General features: G+C 36.8%; 1 protein-coding gene across 1 annotated transcript in view; it reads left to right on the top strand.

The window, feature by feature from the left end:
* Positions 1-16,660, top strand: part of RYR3 (ryanodine receptor 3) — a 312,006-nt gene that overhangs the window by 209,564 nt on the left and 85,782 nt on the right. The window contains exons 58-65 of the mRNA XM_087951743.1: positions 879-994; positions 2,145-2,212; positions 4,606-4,727; positions 8,778-8,827; positions 10,617-10,677; positions 12,069-12,307; positions 12,989-13,070; positions 15,637-15,767. Of these exons, the coding sequence (XP_087807869.1) occupies positions 879-994; positions 2,145-2,212; positions 4,606-4,727; positions 8,778-8,827; positions 10,617-10,677; positions 12,069-12,307; positions 12,989-13,070; positions 15,637-15,767 (869 nt within the window). The remainder of the gene's footprint in view (positions 1-878; positions 995-2,144; positions 2,213-4,605; positions 4,728-8,777; positions 8,828-10,616; positions 10,678-12,068; positions 12,308-12,988; positions 13,071-15,636; positions 15,768-16,660) is intronic.

Below are 16,660 nucleotides of genomic sequence, written 5' to 3'. Positions count from 1 at the left end.
CTTTTCAAAGTAATTTCACAACTGAACCTAATCTTGCTGTTTCATGCCTCTTTTTCATGCAGATAATTCATAGAGGTATTTCCTTTCTATTAGAAGGGGGCACAATCCCAGGATTGAAAATTGCTCAATTGACAGATGGGAGGAGCATCAAAGATAATCAGTATTTGACTAGGTTGAAGGGCACCAAAGGCAGTCATGTTAGTTGGTTGGTGAAATTTGGAAATAGTCTCCATTGCTTCTCCTAGCATCTGATGGAACTGCACATAAAGTTACTGGTTAGTGCAGTATTTCAGAAATAATTTGTAAAAAAGGATTCAGAATTCAGAGGAGTGTAAGTATAGTGTAAGCATCAACTCTTTAGAGCAAATACATGGTCTTTGTAATCATGCAAGACACGGGCAGTCTTGATATATTTTGATCATGATATAAAGAGAATAGATATCTACTTGTAAAAAAATATAAACTGGAATATTATTTTCACATTAATCTCATCCTGTTAATGAGAGTATTGGAAATCTTAATTTATATTTATAAAATTCATGCTTTCTACATACTGGCTACAAAAATAAGAGTTCCACTATAGTTGTTTTGCTGTCAGTGACAATTAAAATCAAATTTTAAGAAAATAAATAGATATTAATACCAATCTTGTCCTAGTTGGCCAGTAAATATATGCTCCAATCTTGTAACCTAATTTAAGGAGGTAAATGCTAAATATGTGCCATGTTTGATCATCTGAATTTTTAAACATAATTTTTAATAAACTGATTTAAAGTGACAAAACTTAAATTGCAATAAGCATAGTATTTGAAACTTTTTTGTGCTGCTTGCTAGATTTTTTTTTAAAAAAACTAAAGGTTAAACTTTTGTTTCACTAGAGGCTTAAATGACCTGGAATTGGATGCTTCATCAATGGAAAGGAGGTTTGCTTATAAATTTCTCAAAAGGATCCTTAAATATATTGACTCAGCTCAAGAATTCATTGCACATTTAGGTAAGTTTTGTTAATGTTTTTAAAAGCTAGTAATGAAAAAGACACCTATTGTTACACATTGCTTATATTAAGTATTTTTATTAGCATTGTATTTATTACTGATACTGTACTAATAAATATTCATTTCCTCATGAGAAGACGTGACTCAAAAAGGTTTTAGATTCTTCTACAAACAGGAGATGTTAGAAGAGGTGGAAGCCTTGGCCAGTTTTCCTACTGAAAGTTGAAACCAACTCAATGTCCTTTAACCCTGGTTCCGTTGCTTTAGGATGATCAAGAGACAAGATGACAAACTAGCTATGAACATGGTCTTACATGTCCCAGTATTTCTTCTTCAGAGGGAAAGGAGACTATTATTCTTGGCCACATGAAGCTTTCATCTTAATAGGAATGGTGCCTTGTAGGAAGATTCAAATAGGAGAATTAATGTCATTAGGAGTCTAGCTCTATGTTATGCTATGTAATATTTTCTTAATCTTTCTTTGCTAATGTCTTCTGTCCTCCTTTTTCCTCCCACAATAAATCCCTGTAGAGAAATTTGAGCTGAGGGATAGTGTCCAGCCCAAAGCCACCTTGTGAGCCTCCATAGCTTAGGATGAATTTGAATTCTGTGGTCTTTATCCAACACATTGGACTCAACACAACACTGGGTGTTGTTTTTTTAAATTCTCTATATGTAAAATAGAGTTTTAATAAGAAGCAATTAAAAAACTTACTCTATATATTATTTTCGTAGCTTGATTTGCACGTTTTTCAACTCTTGAAAATCCAAAGCAGCACTATAATCTTCAACTAGTTCTTACCCCTTTTCTCACTGAAGCTGAAATTATTTTTAGCAGAATGCAGAAGAAAGGTACATACAAAAGATACAAAAGATGTTCTCTATAATGGCAATTATTTTTTCCAAAAACTCTTTCAGAACTAGGAATTGGGCAATATGAATGGAACTTGCTAACACTGATTCAAATTTATAAGTTTGCAAGTAGTCTTAGTATTGACTACATTCAAGGGAGAGGATTGATAAATAGAAGAACCATATGTTTAGCCTTCCTACAGAATAAATTGTTGCTCCTTCTGGAATTCCATAAGCTTAAATAGTGTGATAATAACCCTGCCTAATGTTGTTTATCTTTACATTATTTCTTCATAGAAGCCATTGTTACTAGTGGAAAAACTGAGAAATCTCCACATGATCAAGAAATCAAATTCTTTGCCAAAGTGAGTAATGTGTTATCTAAAACATTTTTTTTAATTCCAACATTCTGATAATTTTGAGAACTATGTGTAGAATAAAACATCTGACTTCACTGTAGATCATAGAAGAAATCAAGAGAAATAAAAAATAAGAAAAATATATGAAGTTCCAAAATTATTGTATGGAGGTACAAGTTTAAAAATTGTAGTGATTCAAATTCAAATTTCTTTTCAAATTCAATATTCCATTTAAGCCGTAAAGTCAATAGTACCGTGTTTCTCATATAATAAGGCCAGGTCGTTTTTTTTTTGAGCGCCAAAAAAATAGCTAGGCCGTCTTTTTGGGGGTGACTTAATTCCCCCCCCCCCTTGCATCTTCAGGCAGGCGGTGACAGCTTGGATGTTGACCTCGGTGTTGGTGGGGCACTTCGTATCGGGGTCAACGCAGGCAGCACCATATCCGAGTGTGCAACAAAAGTACTTCTTATCCGAGTGTGCAACAAAAGTACTTCCCCACCATTCCCCCCATTTTGCATGTTTTAATATAGGCCTTAATTTGGGGGGAGGGGCTTAATTTCATTTCATGCCTATAAAACATGCTGGGACTTCCTATTGGGGGAGGCCGTATTGTTGGAGAAACAGGGTAGTAATCCACTGAAGCCATAATTTCACCAATATTATTTGTTGTCATAGTTTATTTTATTGTCAATATTTCTATGTTGAGCTTTATCTTACAATTATCAGTGGTTCTATGTAATTGATACACTTGGTAACTAAGATGTTATAAGCATATATGAAAGTAATGCTGTGATAGTTCTATAGACTGCTGTTGAGCACAAATGGTATTGAGATAAATTATTCTAATGATTGATTATAGTGAGATATCATACACTTGAGTTTGGTATATGGTTTCTCCTGCCATAATAGATGATTGGCTTAGTGTACAGGGAGTGTATAGCACTGTAATGAGGAGCTCTCATTCTTCATAATTTTTGAGATTTACACATATATATTCTACATCAGCACGGTTACTGCTCAGTATGTTCAGAATAGGAACTCTATTCTTTCATTGGGTCTCTGCTATATCAAAAGATGGAGATCATTCCCACCCTCAGTTCTCTTCTCTCCACTAATAAAGGTCAGAGCAGCAATAATGAATTGAGCTGTTCTTTGTCCATTGTGGCCATTTCTGTTCTTTTTTTTATTGAACTCAGGAAGTGCTTGTACTATCTACGGATGTAAGCTCCCATATTGTTGATTTCTGTGCTTCAGTGAAGAGGCACATTGTGGATTCTGGTCTTTTCTGTACGAAGCCTAAAGGCTACCTTTTCCAGGCTTACTACAATTATTGTTTTCCTTCAAGCATTAAATGATGCACCTATAGTAGCCTCAATAACCAAGAAGACCTTATTTCATTTATCAGTCATCCCATCGTCCCACATAAGAATCCATTTATTTATTTACTTATTCCAAGTTACTCATGCCAAAATAATTCTGATTACACCCCTTCATACAGTATTAGCATTAAAAACTACTAAATATAACAAAATATAAGTCAAATCAATCCAAATGATTCATCCAAACCCATCACTTGGGACTACAACCTTGGAAAGAAACAACCAACAGTCCACTTTTTTTTTCAGGAGCTTTCTAGAAAAGCTAGGATTTCACAGGCTCACACGATGCTAGGAGGGGCAAATTGTTCTGATTTCTGGATGCAGGCTGTTCCAAAAGAGGGGAAATTTCACTGATAAGGCTTGTCCTTTCTGACAATAACAGTGCTTCCAGATATGGACCCGTGGTAACTCTCTTAAATCTCATTGGATGAGTAGAGTTTATATAGAATAGATAATCCGGAGGCATTCACAGCCAGGCTAAAAACAGTCACAGAAATAAGTTGCTTGGAGTTTCATTATAAGTATCCTTAGGAGACTCATAGAAGAGCAAAAACATGTTTATTGACATAATAATGACAGAATCTTCCAAAACAAACACATAATCATTGCATTGTAATAATTATATCAGTGCGTGTATGCTGCATTTTGACACCATCATAGTTTACAATGGACAACCTTGGGCTCTGTCTTTGTGTAGTATATTGTAGAATAGTGGGACCTCCTACAAAATGTCATTATTAAAAGCCCAACCTGAGTTTTTGTATGTGTGCATTTATAGAGCATCACTTAAAAAGCTACAGTTACAAGTTAATAAAAACAATTCTTTATTCTTTTGCTAGTATCAGCTCCTTTGAGGACTTCTGGTGACTTTTTCAGATCTAATAATGATTCCCAATGAGTCAACCATGACCTGGATGACTGAAAATCTCCATAGATAATGACTGTAGAGAAATAGCTATCACTCTCTGTAGGTATCTTATAGTCACAGTCTACAGTTTGTATACATCTTTGCTTCTTTAGGTTCTGCTACCATTGGTTGACCAGTATTTCACCAATCATTGCTTGTACTTCTTGTCTTCCCCAACAAAGCCACTTGGTAGTAGTGGATATGCTTCCAATAAAGAAAAAGAAATGGTAGCAAGGTATGTAGAAAGAAAAACCTGTATACAGCAATGTATATTAAATGAATCAGTAATGGAAATAGTTGCATGTACTAGTCAATGTGCTTGTGTCACAGAAATGTGTCCATAGAGCAGGGATATCAAACTTACATCATCATGGCACTGTCACATGACGTATTGGGATTTTTTCCCCCCCTTTGCTAAACCGGGCATGGGCATGGCCAGCACATAAAGCATTCGGCCCGCAGGCCATGAGTTTAACAGCCATGCCATAGGGGTAATTTTCAATGTACAGCCACAATTGGAACATAGATTAAACTATGGATGATAAAAATAGATTTATTGTTGCGATAGTATCATCATGGGCACAAAGTCTTTTTTTCTTATAAAACTAGTTCTTTATTCAAAACCACTTTTCAGCCAATTTGTTAATTACAGGTATGGCACCTACCATTTACCAATTACAATACCATTTACTAAAATTGGGGGGGGGATTCTTTTGTTTCTTTTATTTGTAATTAGTTATGGTAGTCCTGCTTAGAGGAGCCAAAATACCATTAAATGCTATGTTGATTTTATTACACTGCATAGTATAGAACAATGTAAATGGACAGGATATGATAATGTATTCATGTAATATCATTTTTTTATGCTGAAATATTTGGAACTGGTAATTCCAATAAAAGAGAAAACCCTTAGCCTAAAGATTTAAAATTCCTGGGAGCAAGTTTTCCACATGGGGATGCAATCTGAAACTTCAAAAATTTAACCCAAAACAAACCCACCTGCCTTAATTTTCACTTTCCCAAGTTCAAAACCTCTGTGCAGACATGTACGCTTTAAATGATCTTTGAAAAATATTGCTTCCTTACCTTTCTATAGCATATACCGTGTTTCTCACAAAATAAGGCCGGGCCTTATTTTTTTTTGACCCCCGAAAAAATGGCTAGGCCGTCTTTTGGGGGGTGACTTAATTCCCCCCCACTTGCATCCTTGGGCAGGCAGGCGGCAACGGCTTGGATGTTGACCTCGGCGTTGGTGGGGCACTTTGTATCGGGAGACCTTCTGCCACCGTTGTTTTCCCTTCTCCCTGTGCTGCCGCAGCGTTTAGAGCAACGCCGTGGCATTTGGCACAGCCACACGTGGCCAACCAGGGCTCCTCCTTGCAACCGGAGCCCGGCGGAGACACTCAGCTTCAGGCACTTCTGTCGCCGCCTTCCCTTCGCCTTCGAAGGCAAAGCCAATTCTTTTAAAAACGATGCCCTACTACTGGTACGACAAAGCCTCCCCTGCCCCAGAGGAGAGCCCAACCCCACGTGGGCAGGCAAATCTCCTGGGGCTGCAGCGCAGGATCAGCCCACCCCGGGAGACATGCCCAGCTGCCATCCATACCTGGCACTGGGCAGAGTGTGAAGAGCTTTGCCTGGGGCGCCCAGCGCAGCTGACAGGCAGGCCCTCCTGCCCAACGGTGGAGCTCTCACCAAGGCAGCGAGCGCCTCCCCACCGGGCCCTCTGCTCATCCCATCAGGGCCGCACCAGAGCTGTGCGGGCTGGGCAGAGCTGGGAAAGTGAGCCGCGGGTGCACGCCCGCCTGCCAAGTGAAAGAGCCAGGCTGACCCGAGCTTGGCTTCCTTCCCAAGTCCCTCCAGCCCGAACCCAAAAGGGCCACCAGGAGGGGCCGCCCGAGGCAGTGATAGCACCCACCCATCTGTGGACATTGAGGCAAGGCGACGGCCTGCGCCACGTCCTCCTCTGAGCTGAGCCCCGCTGAGTGAGTGCCTCTGCCCGATGCCCGTGCTGCTGCATTATTTGGAGCTTCTGGCGCATTTGGAGATGCGTGGGGATGGGGACGGGCTGGGCGAGGGATGGAAAGGACGGGTGGCTTCGGGTTCTCTCTGCTGGACCCGCCAGCCAGGGAAGCAGCACTGCCGTCACCTTGCCTCCCTGTCCGCGGATGGGTGGGCGCTATCACTGCCTCGGGTGGCCTCTCCCAGTGGCCCCTTCGGGTTCGGGCTGGAGGGACTTGGGAAGGAAGCCAAGCTTGGGTCAGCCTGGCTCTTTCACTTGACAGGCGGGCGCGCACCCGCGGTTCGCTTTCCCGGCTCTGCCCAGCCCGCACGGCTCTGGCATGGCCCTGGCAGGATGAGCGGAGAGCCCAACGGGGAGGCACTCACTGCCTTGGCAAGAGCTCTGCCACTGGGCAGGAGGGCCCACCTGTCAGCTGCGCTGGGCACTCCAGGCAAAGCTCTTCGTGCACTGCCCGGTGCCAGGCAGGGATGGCGGCTGGGCGCTTCTCCCGTGGTGGGCCGATCCTGCACTGTGGCCCTGGGAGATTCGTCTCCCCATGTGGGGTTGGGCTGGCCTCTCGGACAGGGGAGGCTTTGTCGTACTGGTAGTAGGGCATCATTTTTAAAAGAATTGGCTTTGCCTTTGAAGGTGAAGGGAAGGCGGCGATAGGAGCCCCTGAAGCCGAGTGTCTCCGCCAGGCTCCGGTTGCAAGGAGAAGCCCTGGCTGGCCACATGTGGCTGTGCCGAACGCTGCGGCGTTGCTCTAAATGCCACGGCAGCATGGGGAGAAGGGAAAGCAATGGTGGCAGAAGGTCTCCTGATATGAAGTGCCCCACCAACGCCGAGGTCAATGCAGGCAGCACCATATCCGGGTATGCAACAAAAGTACTTCCTAACGGCAAGCCCCCCCCGCCATTCCCCCCCATTTCGCATGTTTAATATAGGCCTTAATTTGGGGGCTTAATTTGATTTTATGCCTATAAAACATGCTGGGACTTCCTATTGGGGGAGGCCGTATTGTTGGAGAAACACAGTATAACCTTTTTCTTATGAAACTAGTTCTTTATCCAAAACCACTTTTCAGCCAATTTGTAAGATTTATTTCAAAACCTGGCATTAAAGATTACATTCCTAATAGCTCTCATATCTGACAATAAGGGGTTTTAACTTTGAGGGAGGTAGATAGCATGACATTTATTTAAAGATTATACTACTATCACTATGAGAAAAGCTAACAGAAGAATCTAATACATTCCTAAAGTAATTGTACATTCTGTCATATTTAGGAATTGATTCTCCTATACTTTTGCCATAAACCATTCAGCCTTTAGGCAGTCTGGGGATAAGACTTCCTTCTAATACACAGAGAGCATCAGTACATTTTAAAAAAGATCAGTGGGTATCTATTTCACTGAGCTTTAAATCTCTTATTTATTTTCTTTCTTCATTTCTTAAGGTTTTTAATCTCTTTATTTTAAAACATAGCAGTTATCAATAAATTAAATTATTAGTGAAAATATTGGCACACAAATGGGGAATAAAATACTTTAGGCATTCAAATTACTAATACATCACAACCTTACTTGACTTTACTGAGCAGATACCTTTATCTTCTCTAAAGTGTATATAAGATAAGGTGATTCTTCCTCTCAGTGGTGGTTTCAACAGGCTCCCAGGTAGACTTTTAAAGTAGGTGACAAGTATCAACTATTAAAGTGTGTTTTCCTCTCCTTGCTCCCACCCAAAATATTTTAATGAATAATTACCATAGGTGTTGGTGAATGTATACCAGCATTTTCACAATTAACATTGTCTGATTGCTGAAAAATAAAATAAATACAATAAAATTTATCATTTCCCCTTAGTTTAAATTGTAATTGTATATAGCAGGGGTGTCAAACTCACAGCCCGTGGGCCGGATGCATCAAGCACTGGTCATGCTCACCCCCCAGTATAGTGAAGCGGGGGCAAGTCACAATACATCATGTGACAACAACGTGATGCCATGAGTTTGTCACCCCTGGTATATAGCATTTCAGAAACTGTTTAACTTCAGAAACAGTTAACAAAGTAAATGTCACAGGAAATAGAGGTGGTTTTTTTTAGAATAATGTTTACTTTTTTCTAGGTGTTGAAATATGTAGGCTTATTGTATTTCTAAAAACAGTTACAGCAACTGTTTTTCAAATTAAAAGGAGATATAGTTTTTGCTTAGTTGTTATCCATGCAAATACTTTCTGTGTCTGCTTCATCCTCTTTTATATTTTTTGTCATTTGTTTTAGCCTTTTCTGCAAACTTGCTGCTCTTGTTAGACATAGAATTTCACTGTTTGGTAAGTTAAAAAAAGATTTTGCAGAAGTTTCAAAGTGCATGAAGTTTAATTTGAGTTGCTTCTCAATTTGTGACAAAATGTCATTTTTTTCTATGTTGAAGCACTATACATCCACTCACCTTTGGAGGACAATGCTGTACAATCTTCTAATGTTTATATTTGCTGCCTTTAAAACATGCTTTATTTCCTAATTATTCTGTTATCAGTAATATGTCTCTTGCTGCTTAGACAAAGTACATTATTGTACAGGGAAGCTATACGATTGAATTGTAAAATAGAAATTTGATTATAAACGCATTATTTCACTCCTTACATAAATCAATTTACTACATATATATTTTATCTGTGTTCTGTGTGGATAAAATATTTTTATGGTTGTTAACAGTTTATGGATTATGCTAACAGCCCCAACTAAACTCTTATGTCATAGTCCACTCTTTCTGGACCTTCACATTATTTAAATCTGGTATTTAGGTCTCATTTAACAGGTTCTCTTAGTTCTGTCACTTTCACTTGTACTTATCCACCCAACTGCTGAAATGTCTTAGCAGAAACTAATTAAACTATATAGTAACTCCATTGCCATTATTAAATTATGTGTTCTATTTAACATGTAAAGATTTGGATACAAGTCCTGGGCTTAATGTTTTTTGCTGTCACAACTTACTTAGAAAACAAGGAAACAACTAAAAGTTATTGCAGGCTAATCACAAAATACTTGTGACAAAGTTAATGTAATCTTATGGTGCTTCAGAAGTCAGTATTCCAGATGTTATGCAGCCATAGGCAGGTGTAGCAAATCTTATTAGAAAGGCTGTCACTCCATAAACTCTTCCCAAATAAAAAATTACAGATAAGTAAATATCAAAGCAAAGTATCAAAGTTGAGTAAAATACCAATTCTTTTATGGGACCTTTTTTTTAAAAAAAAATGATGATTTATTCCATCCTGATGAAGTTTCAGGATGAAAAATTGTACTCCATTTCAAGCAAATAGAGGAAAGGGAGAAGTTGGGTGGCCCAGCTGAATGATGAATCACGAAAAAAGTAATATCTTAACTACAAACACTGTGATAAAGTATAAGTCCCAATCAGCTATTTTACATTGCTTTAGGAATAGGAAGCCATAGTATATTTTCAGCAAGGATTTGAGGTTATATGAATATAAATCTGAAGTAGAGGTTCATATAGAAGCTAAGGAAGATGTACTTTTGTAGTTCTTCTATGAATTTCAGGTAACTTGTAGCTATCCATGGCAGAAATAATTAGTGGAAAGGTTATGGGTTTATTGTTTAGAATAACTGTGAAGTTCTAATACAAAACAAAATGACAAAATCCTGTTCAGAGGAGTCATGTCTCTATTTTAAATCACAGGTGAGTAGCCTGTAAATGACACGTGTCCTCCATAGCTTCAATGTAGGTCCTCCACTAGACCCCTACATTGCACTGCAAACATGCTGAGTTTATCATAGGAAATTTTTTAAAAATGATTTTAACTAGTATAATTGGTAGAAAGGCTGCTACAAAGAAGTTGTTTATCCATACTTGAAATGTAGAAATATTAATGGGGGAATTTTTACAAAAGGCAAGCATTAATGTCTGATTAGTGTTTGCATGCTTAGGTGAAATAGTGAGAAAAAAAGGACAAGTTTCAACTTTCATTATTAGAATAGGATAGCAGATTTCCCTACTATAAATATATTTGGTACACATTTTATTTAAAAATAATTTTCTTGTTGTAGGGAATTTTGAAAAGAATTACAGTTGTTATTTCCTTCAATTTTGATTAGGTAGTGATGCTGCAACAATGGTTAGTTGCCTACATATCTTAGCTCAGACTCTAGATACAAGGTAAGTTTGATTATTTACTCCTGTTTTCCATCCCTACCAGTCAGTAGTAAAAGGAGGAGAAGCTGTGTTGGGCTGCTGCAGCAAGATAAAGTAAAATACAGTGTCAGAGCACGATAAAAGCTAACATATTTAGGTTAGGCTTTCATGGGCAAGAGTTCATTTCCATGGATCATTACAGTGCACTGTTGTTAGATATTAAATTGCCATTAGGTTCTTTATGTTTTTGCTGCCAGTAATGTAACTGAAGTATTTTTTTTTCCCCAAGTTTTCTCTCTCCAATTTCTACCCACTGATATTTATATTTAAGAAGTGGAGAAAACCTGGGCTCTTTTTCCTTTCCGCTATATTATGAGAAAACTTCATATTCTACACATGTAGTCCTCGAATTACAACCTCAATTGAGCCCAAAATTTCAGGTGTTAAATGAAACATTTGTTAAGTGAGTTTTATTCCATTTTATGACCTTTCTTGCCTCAGTTGTTAAGTGAATCACTGCAGTTGTTCAGTTAGTAATACAGTTGCTAAGTGAATATGGTTTTCCCATTGACTTTGCTTGTCAGAAGGTGCAAAAGATGACCACATGACCCCAGGACACTACAAAGTGTGAAAAACAGACATAAGTCACTTTTTTCAGTGCCATTGTAATTTTGAACAGTCATTAAATGAACTGTTGTAAGTTGAGGACTACCTGTAATATGAGTGTATAGATGTCAAAGTCTTTATTTGATTTTGTGTGTTTGCGTGTGTCTGTGTCTTTGTGTGTGTATACATGTGCATGTACATACATATGTTTGTATTAGTGCCACATGGGGATAGGACAAGGAAAAATGCTAATGTGGAAAAAGAAAAAATTCCATATACCCAAAGTGAAGAATCATTTTTCTTTTTTAAAAAAGGATCCATTTTATAAATTGATTCCCATTGATTTGCCTCTCTCAATTTTTATAGTCTCAGACCTGGTAACTATACCTTTTGTAATTTACATTTATTTATTTGAATATATTTATATAGCTACTTGTGTCATAAACGTGACAATGGGTTATATAACTAGCTAGTGAGAATGCAGATTAGAATTGCACATGAGGTTTGGAAGATTACAAATTGTGCATTCTGTTTTATAGAGAAGCATAAGTCATATAAGCTTCCTTTTCCAGTTTGAAACAGTGTAGCTTAAATACAAAATTGCCAAATAGTAAGAATTTTATGATAATCTACAAAAGATCAAATCACTTTTCAGCTTTTTAATGCACACAATATAAAAACCCCCTCTGGGATTAACACAGATTGTATGAATAAATGCAAATAATAACCAATAAACATTAATTAATAAAATAATATTTAACCATACGTATACTTGCTTTCTAAATGACATTATCAAAATTATCTTGTAGAACGGTCATGAAATCTGGTTCAGAAATGGTTAAAGCAGGATTGCATGCCTTCTTTGAAAATGCTGCAGAAGATCTAGAGAAGACATCGGAAAACCTTAAACTTGGAAAATTTACCCACTCCCGAACTCAGATTAAAGGAGTCTCACAAAATATCAACTATACAACAGTGGCACTGCTGCCTATCTTAACATCCATTTTTGAACATGTCGCTCAGCATAATTTTGGTACTGATTTGCTTTGTAAGTCTTCTAATGTTTTAGCTTTTTATTTTTAGTCTAGAAAATTGTTCTGTTGTAATAAAGGAGGCATGATTGTGATGTTACTTATCCGAAAGTCTAAAATCTGTATAAAAATCAAATCCTGGATAAGGCTCAAATCTTCAAATAATTCCAAAATGATTGAATGGTGCTGATAAAATATGTTTCTCCTTTCCTCTCTCCCATGTAAGACTTTGGTTATTTACCCATGACTAAGCAGATTGGAGGCTAATATGACTCAACATTCAACAAGCATAAAGAGTTATCTCTTGTAAAATTTCATGTAAAGAAAAGAAATATAAATAAATATCTTGTTTAGAAATGGGAAAATATTCAATTGTTTTTGTTACCTTCTGTAATCATCCTTATATTATTGTATCTATCTACGTGCTATGAACAAGCTAATTGCATTGTGGTTCATGACCCTCAAGGGAGAGGCTTTTATCCTGCAAAGGACCAATTTGAGTTGATTATTATTATTATTATTATTCATGCAGTCTGAAAGACATCCAGGGTGATTTTATAAAAACACAAAACTGATACATACTTCCTTGAGACTTATGGTCTCAAAAGACAGAAAGAAAAAGAATTGTAAGGAGAAATGACTGAAACATCTGTATTAAGAGGAATACAATAACATTTCTTTCTTTTTTTTTCTTTCAGTAAATGATGTCCAAATTTCATGTTACAGAATTCTTTGTAGTCTGTACTCTCTTGGGACGGGAAAGAACATTTATGTTGAAAGGTATTTAATAAAAATAACTGGTTAAAAATGAACTTTTTTTGTATCAACAGCGAGACTGCTCCAAATATAATCAAAATATTGCACAATATTTTGAATTCAGGATATAGAAATTAATATTTAACTCTATTTTAATTCATTTTAATAGACTAGATGGGGTTTTAAACTTTAGGTTCTAAACTCATTGCAATGATATTAGATTCAATATAATCGCCTACCTCCCAATCAACCTTAGGATGCTGAGAATGGCAAATTTTGTTGGCAGGATTACATAATTACATAGCCCTAAAACTTTAAGAGCTTTTTTGGTCTGTTATTTAAACATTAGACATTTGGGAGTAGGGGGAGAATCAGACAATTCTTTCTTCTGAAGTCTTTTTTTTTTATTTCTTGAAGCCAACTGTCACCAATCTGACTAGTAGCTGTCCCTCAGAATTGTTACTAAGGCTGTTCCTTTCCTAGCTACAGTAACACATCTTCTGCTTTCAATTATCCTAACTAAAACTTCTATATCTTCATACTCCTCTTAGTTTCACTAATTTTCTATTGCACCAGATCACACTGTTACATCACTTAGGAATTCCCTGTTTTTTAATAACTTCAGTCAGGTCCCTCTGACCATGTATTCCCAGTAATATATGGCTTTACTAAAGCTAGTTTTAAGTAGACATTAAATTTACCAGTGCTATTTACCAGTTTATCCCTTATAAACAAGGATCTCCCTACATTATGTTATTTCCAGGATATGTAATGCCCATTGCAAATCCCTATCCTAAAATCTAAACATTTTATTGCACATAACTATACTGAATAACCTTTATGGTTTGTCACATAGTCAGCCAGATGTTCAGACTGGGTTTGGCATTTTTATTCACTGTCAAGTCCTTTCCAAGGATCTGGAATAGGCAGCTATTGATGTTTTCTGGTGTTAGATGTATCATTGTAGGGTGTAAGCTGTTACAAATTGCCTTTTGCAATTGAACGATGGTGAATTTGTCAATGCTGATAGTGTTCAAGTGGTGCTCCAGGTATTTGGGGATTGCACCCAAGGTGCCTATTACTATTTACTATTACATCCAATAGAAATTGAAGAAGAAATAATTATTACCTTGGTAGTTAGTTCCCAAATGTGTAAATAATCTGCTCATAGATGTATAATGTATGGGTCTACTGCTATGTGTGATACCCAATTTTATGTACCCTTCAACTAATTTCAAAAGCTCACTGCATGCTATAATTTCAGACTCAGATAAGAACAACTTGATCTAACCTGCTATATGGAAAATAGGATGAAAGAAGAGGTGTTGTAAAGAGAAAATCTGAAAAAGAGAACTTGCAGAAAGTGAAAAGAGAAAAAAAGGCTAAACATCAGTATGCCCCTCTCTTAACAGAAATATTAAGTCTATATATGATACAGAACTTAGTAGTATTTTAAAATATTGGTTTTTACACTATGACCTGATCTTTGTTTAGAATTATCTGAAAAAAATATGTGTGCAATTGCTTGAGTTACTTCAGTTAAAGAGCAATGCCATTTTCCCTCCTTGTGGGAAAAAGCTAGAAAGACCCAACTAGCTACACACACTAAAACTTTATATTTCTGTTAAGCTTCAGCAACTTATCATCACTAATGCCATGCATCAGGGGGAGCTTTAATGCTTTATCTATTTTCCAGCTCCAAATCATTCCCAAGTGGATTTTTAATCTCATAGAGTATAACATGCAAACTTATAAGACAAATTTTGCATTATAAATCCTAGATGTGGGGTGAAAATTGAAAGTGGATTTACAGACTATGCTAAGATGGAACCTCAGTCTGAATCATAGCAATACAAAGCTATTCTTAATATTCAGAACAGAACGTGGGAGGAATGTTCCAGAGATGAGAGGAAATGTTATTTGTGAAATACTGAAAAGAATCATACAAATTTATTTTAGAAAGTTTATGAGATGGGCAGAACAGCTTGCTCAAATGGTATCAGCGATAAATTTCAAGTGGGAATTCACACTCAAACACACAAATGAAGTTCTTTTTTTTTTTCTCCCTTTGAATCCATGAAAAACAAATAGGTGAATCACTGGGGAAATAATGGTAAATCAACCCTGACTAAACTACTTCCCATTTTCTGCACAAATATTTAACAATAAAAATAAACAATCAGCAGCTTTTAAATAATTTAGAGTTTATTCACTCTTTTCATAAGGCTGTTATTTTAATCAAAGTAAATCAGTTATAAGTAAATCAGTTAAAGCACAAGGGTACTTTAATATTTTAAAGTACAGAAAGGAGTATACCAAGCCCCCAATAATAATTTGGCCCATTAGAAAAGGGTATTACCTATACCTTATTTACAACAACAGAAACAACCAACAACTAAATATATTTTAAAATACTTATTGTTCCGAATTGCATTCTGAAGCACTATTTCATTTTGAAACATTTCTTATACAAAAGCTGAGGAAACATCAAATCAACTCCAATGTGATTTGGAGAAATAGGTTCATTTCTTAAAGATTTAAAATACTGAGAATAATTTTCTACATTAATAATGTTTTCTCTCATTTGTAGGCAAAGACCAGCTCTTGGTGAGTGCTTAGCTTCTCTTGTAGCAGCAATTCCAGTAGCCTTCCTCGAACCTTCTCTCAATCTTTACAATCCTCTCTCTGTCTTCAACACAAAATCAGCCAGAGAGAAAGCGAGTGAGTACTTCAGAAAGTATAAAATTCTTTGTAATGAAGACACTGCATCGTTTTCTTTAAAAAATGTCTAAAATTCTTATAAAATTGTATTAATGCATCCTTTAGTTATACATGATAAAAATGCCTATAACAAGATTCCATTCCTTTTGGAATGAATAATATGAATTATATTTAACTGAATTCCCATTCTTATAATCTATTTAAATCTCATAGGCACAAATTAATGGTAGGCAGTTTTTTGTGTTTTTTTATAGGTACCTCATTTAAGTGTTTTCGTTTCATGGTATAGTTATATTAATTCCATATTTATATAATCAGATTTCATAACAGTGATGGGATTCAATTTTTTTTACTACCGGTTCTGTGGGCGTGGCTTGGTGGGCGTGGCAGGGAAATGATACTGTAAAATCTTCAGTCAGAGGTGGTATTTGCTGGTTCTCCGAACTACTCAAAATTTCTGCTACTGGTTCTCCAGAACTGGTCAGAACCTGCTGAATACTACCTCTGCTTCATAAGTAATTTAAAAGCCAGAGTAGAAATCTGTGATCCTGATCTCCTTTGATGTTTCAGAGGTAGGGGTGAATAAAGTTCACAACTATAGCCCTGAAGTAAGAGAGTCATAACATTTTTTACTTCTATCACATCCTTGATTAGCATCATGCTTCCTGAAGTTGCTATTTGTCTCTTGGGAATGAACATTCAAGTATCAGCACATTTCTTTCTATAAGCAAAATATCATCTTTAGGTGTAATTTGAAGGATTAAATATCCCACTGAGATGTAGACCCAGTCCTCTACTGTTACTAGATTTCATTTAATAAAAGTCAGGGTTGAATCAAGGCAGCACTTCAAAATAAATCCAAATCTGGAACGTAAAGCTATGAGGCAAATCAA

The sequence above is a fragment of the Notechis scutatus genome, chromosome 1 (genome assembly GCF_049901735.1).
Source record: "Notechis scutatus isolate UNSWTSFEM ecotype Mainland chromosome 1, rNotScu1.2, whole genome shotgun sequence".
Lineage (NCBI taxonomy): Eukaryota > Metazoa > Chordata > Lepidosauria > Squamata > Elapidae > Notechis > Notechis scutatus.
The sequence above is the reverse complement of the archived record's forward strand: the minus strand, read 5'-3'. Positions and strand labels throughout refer to the sequence as shown.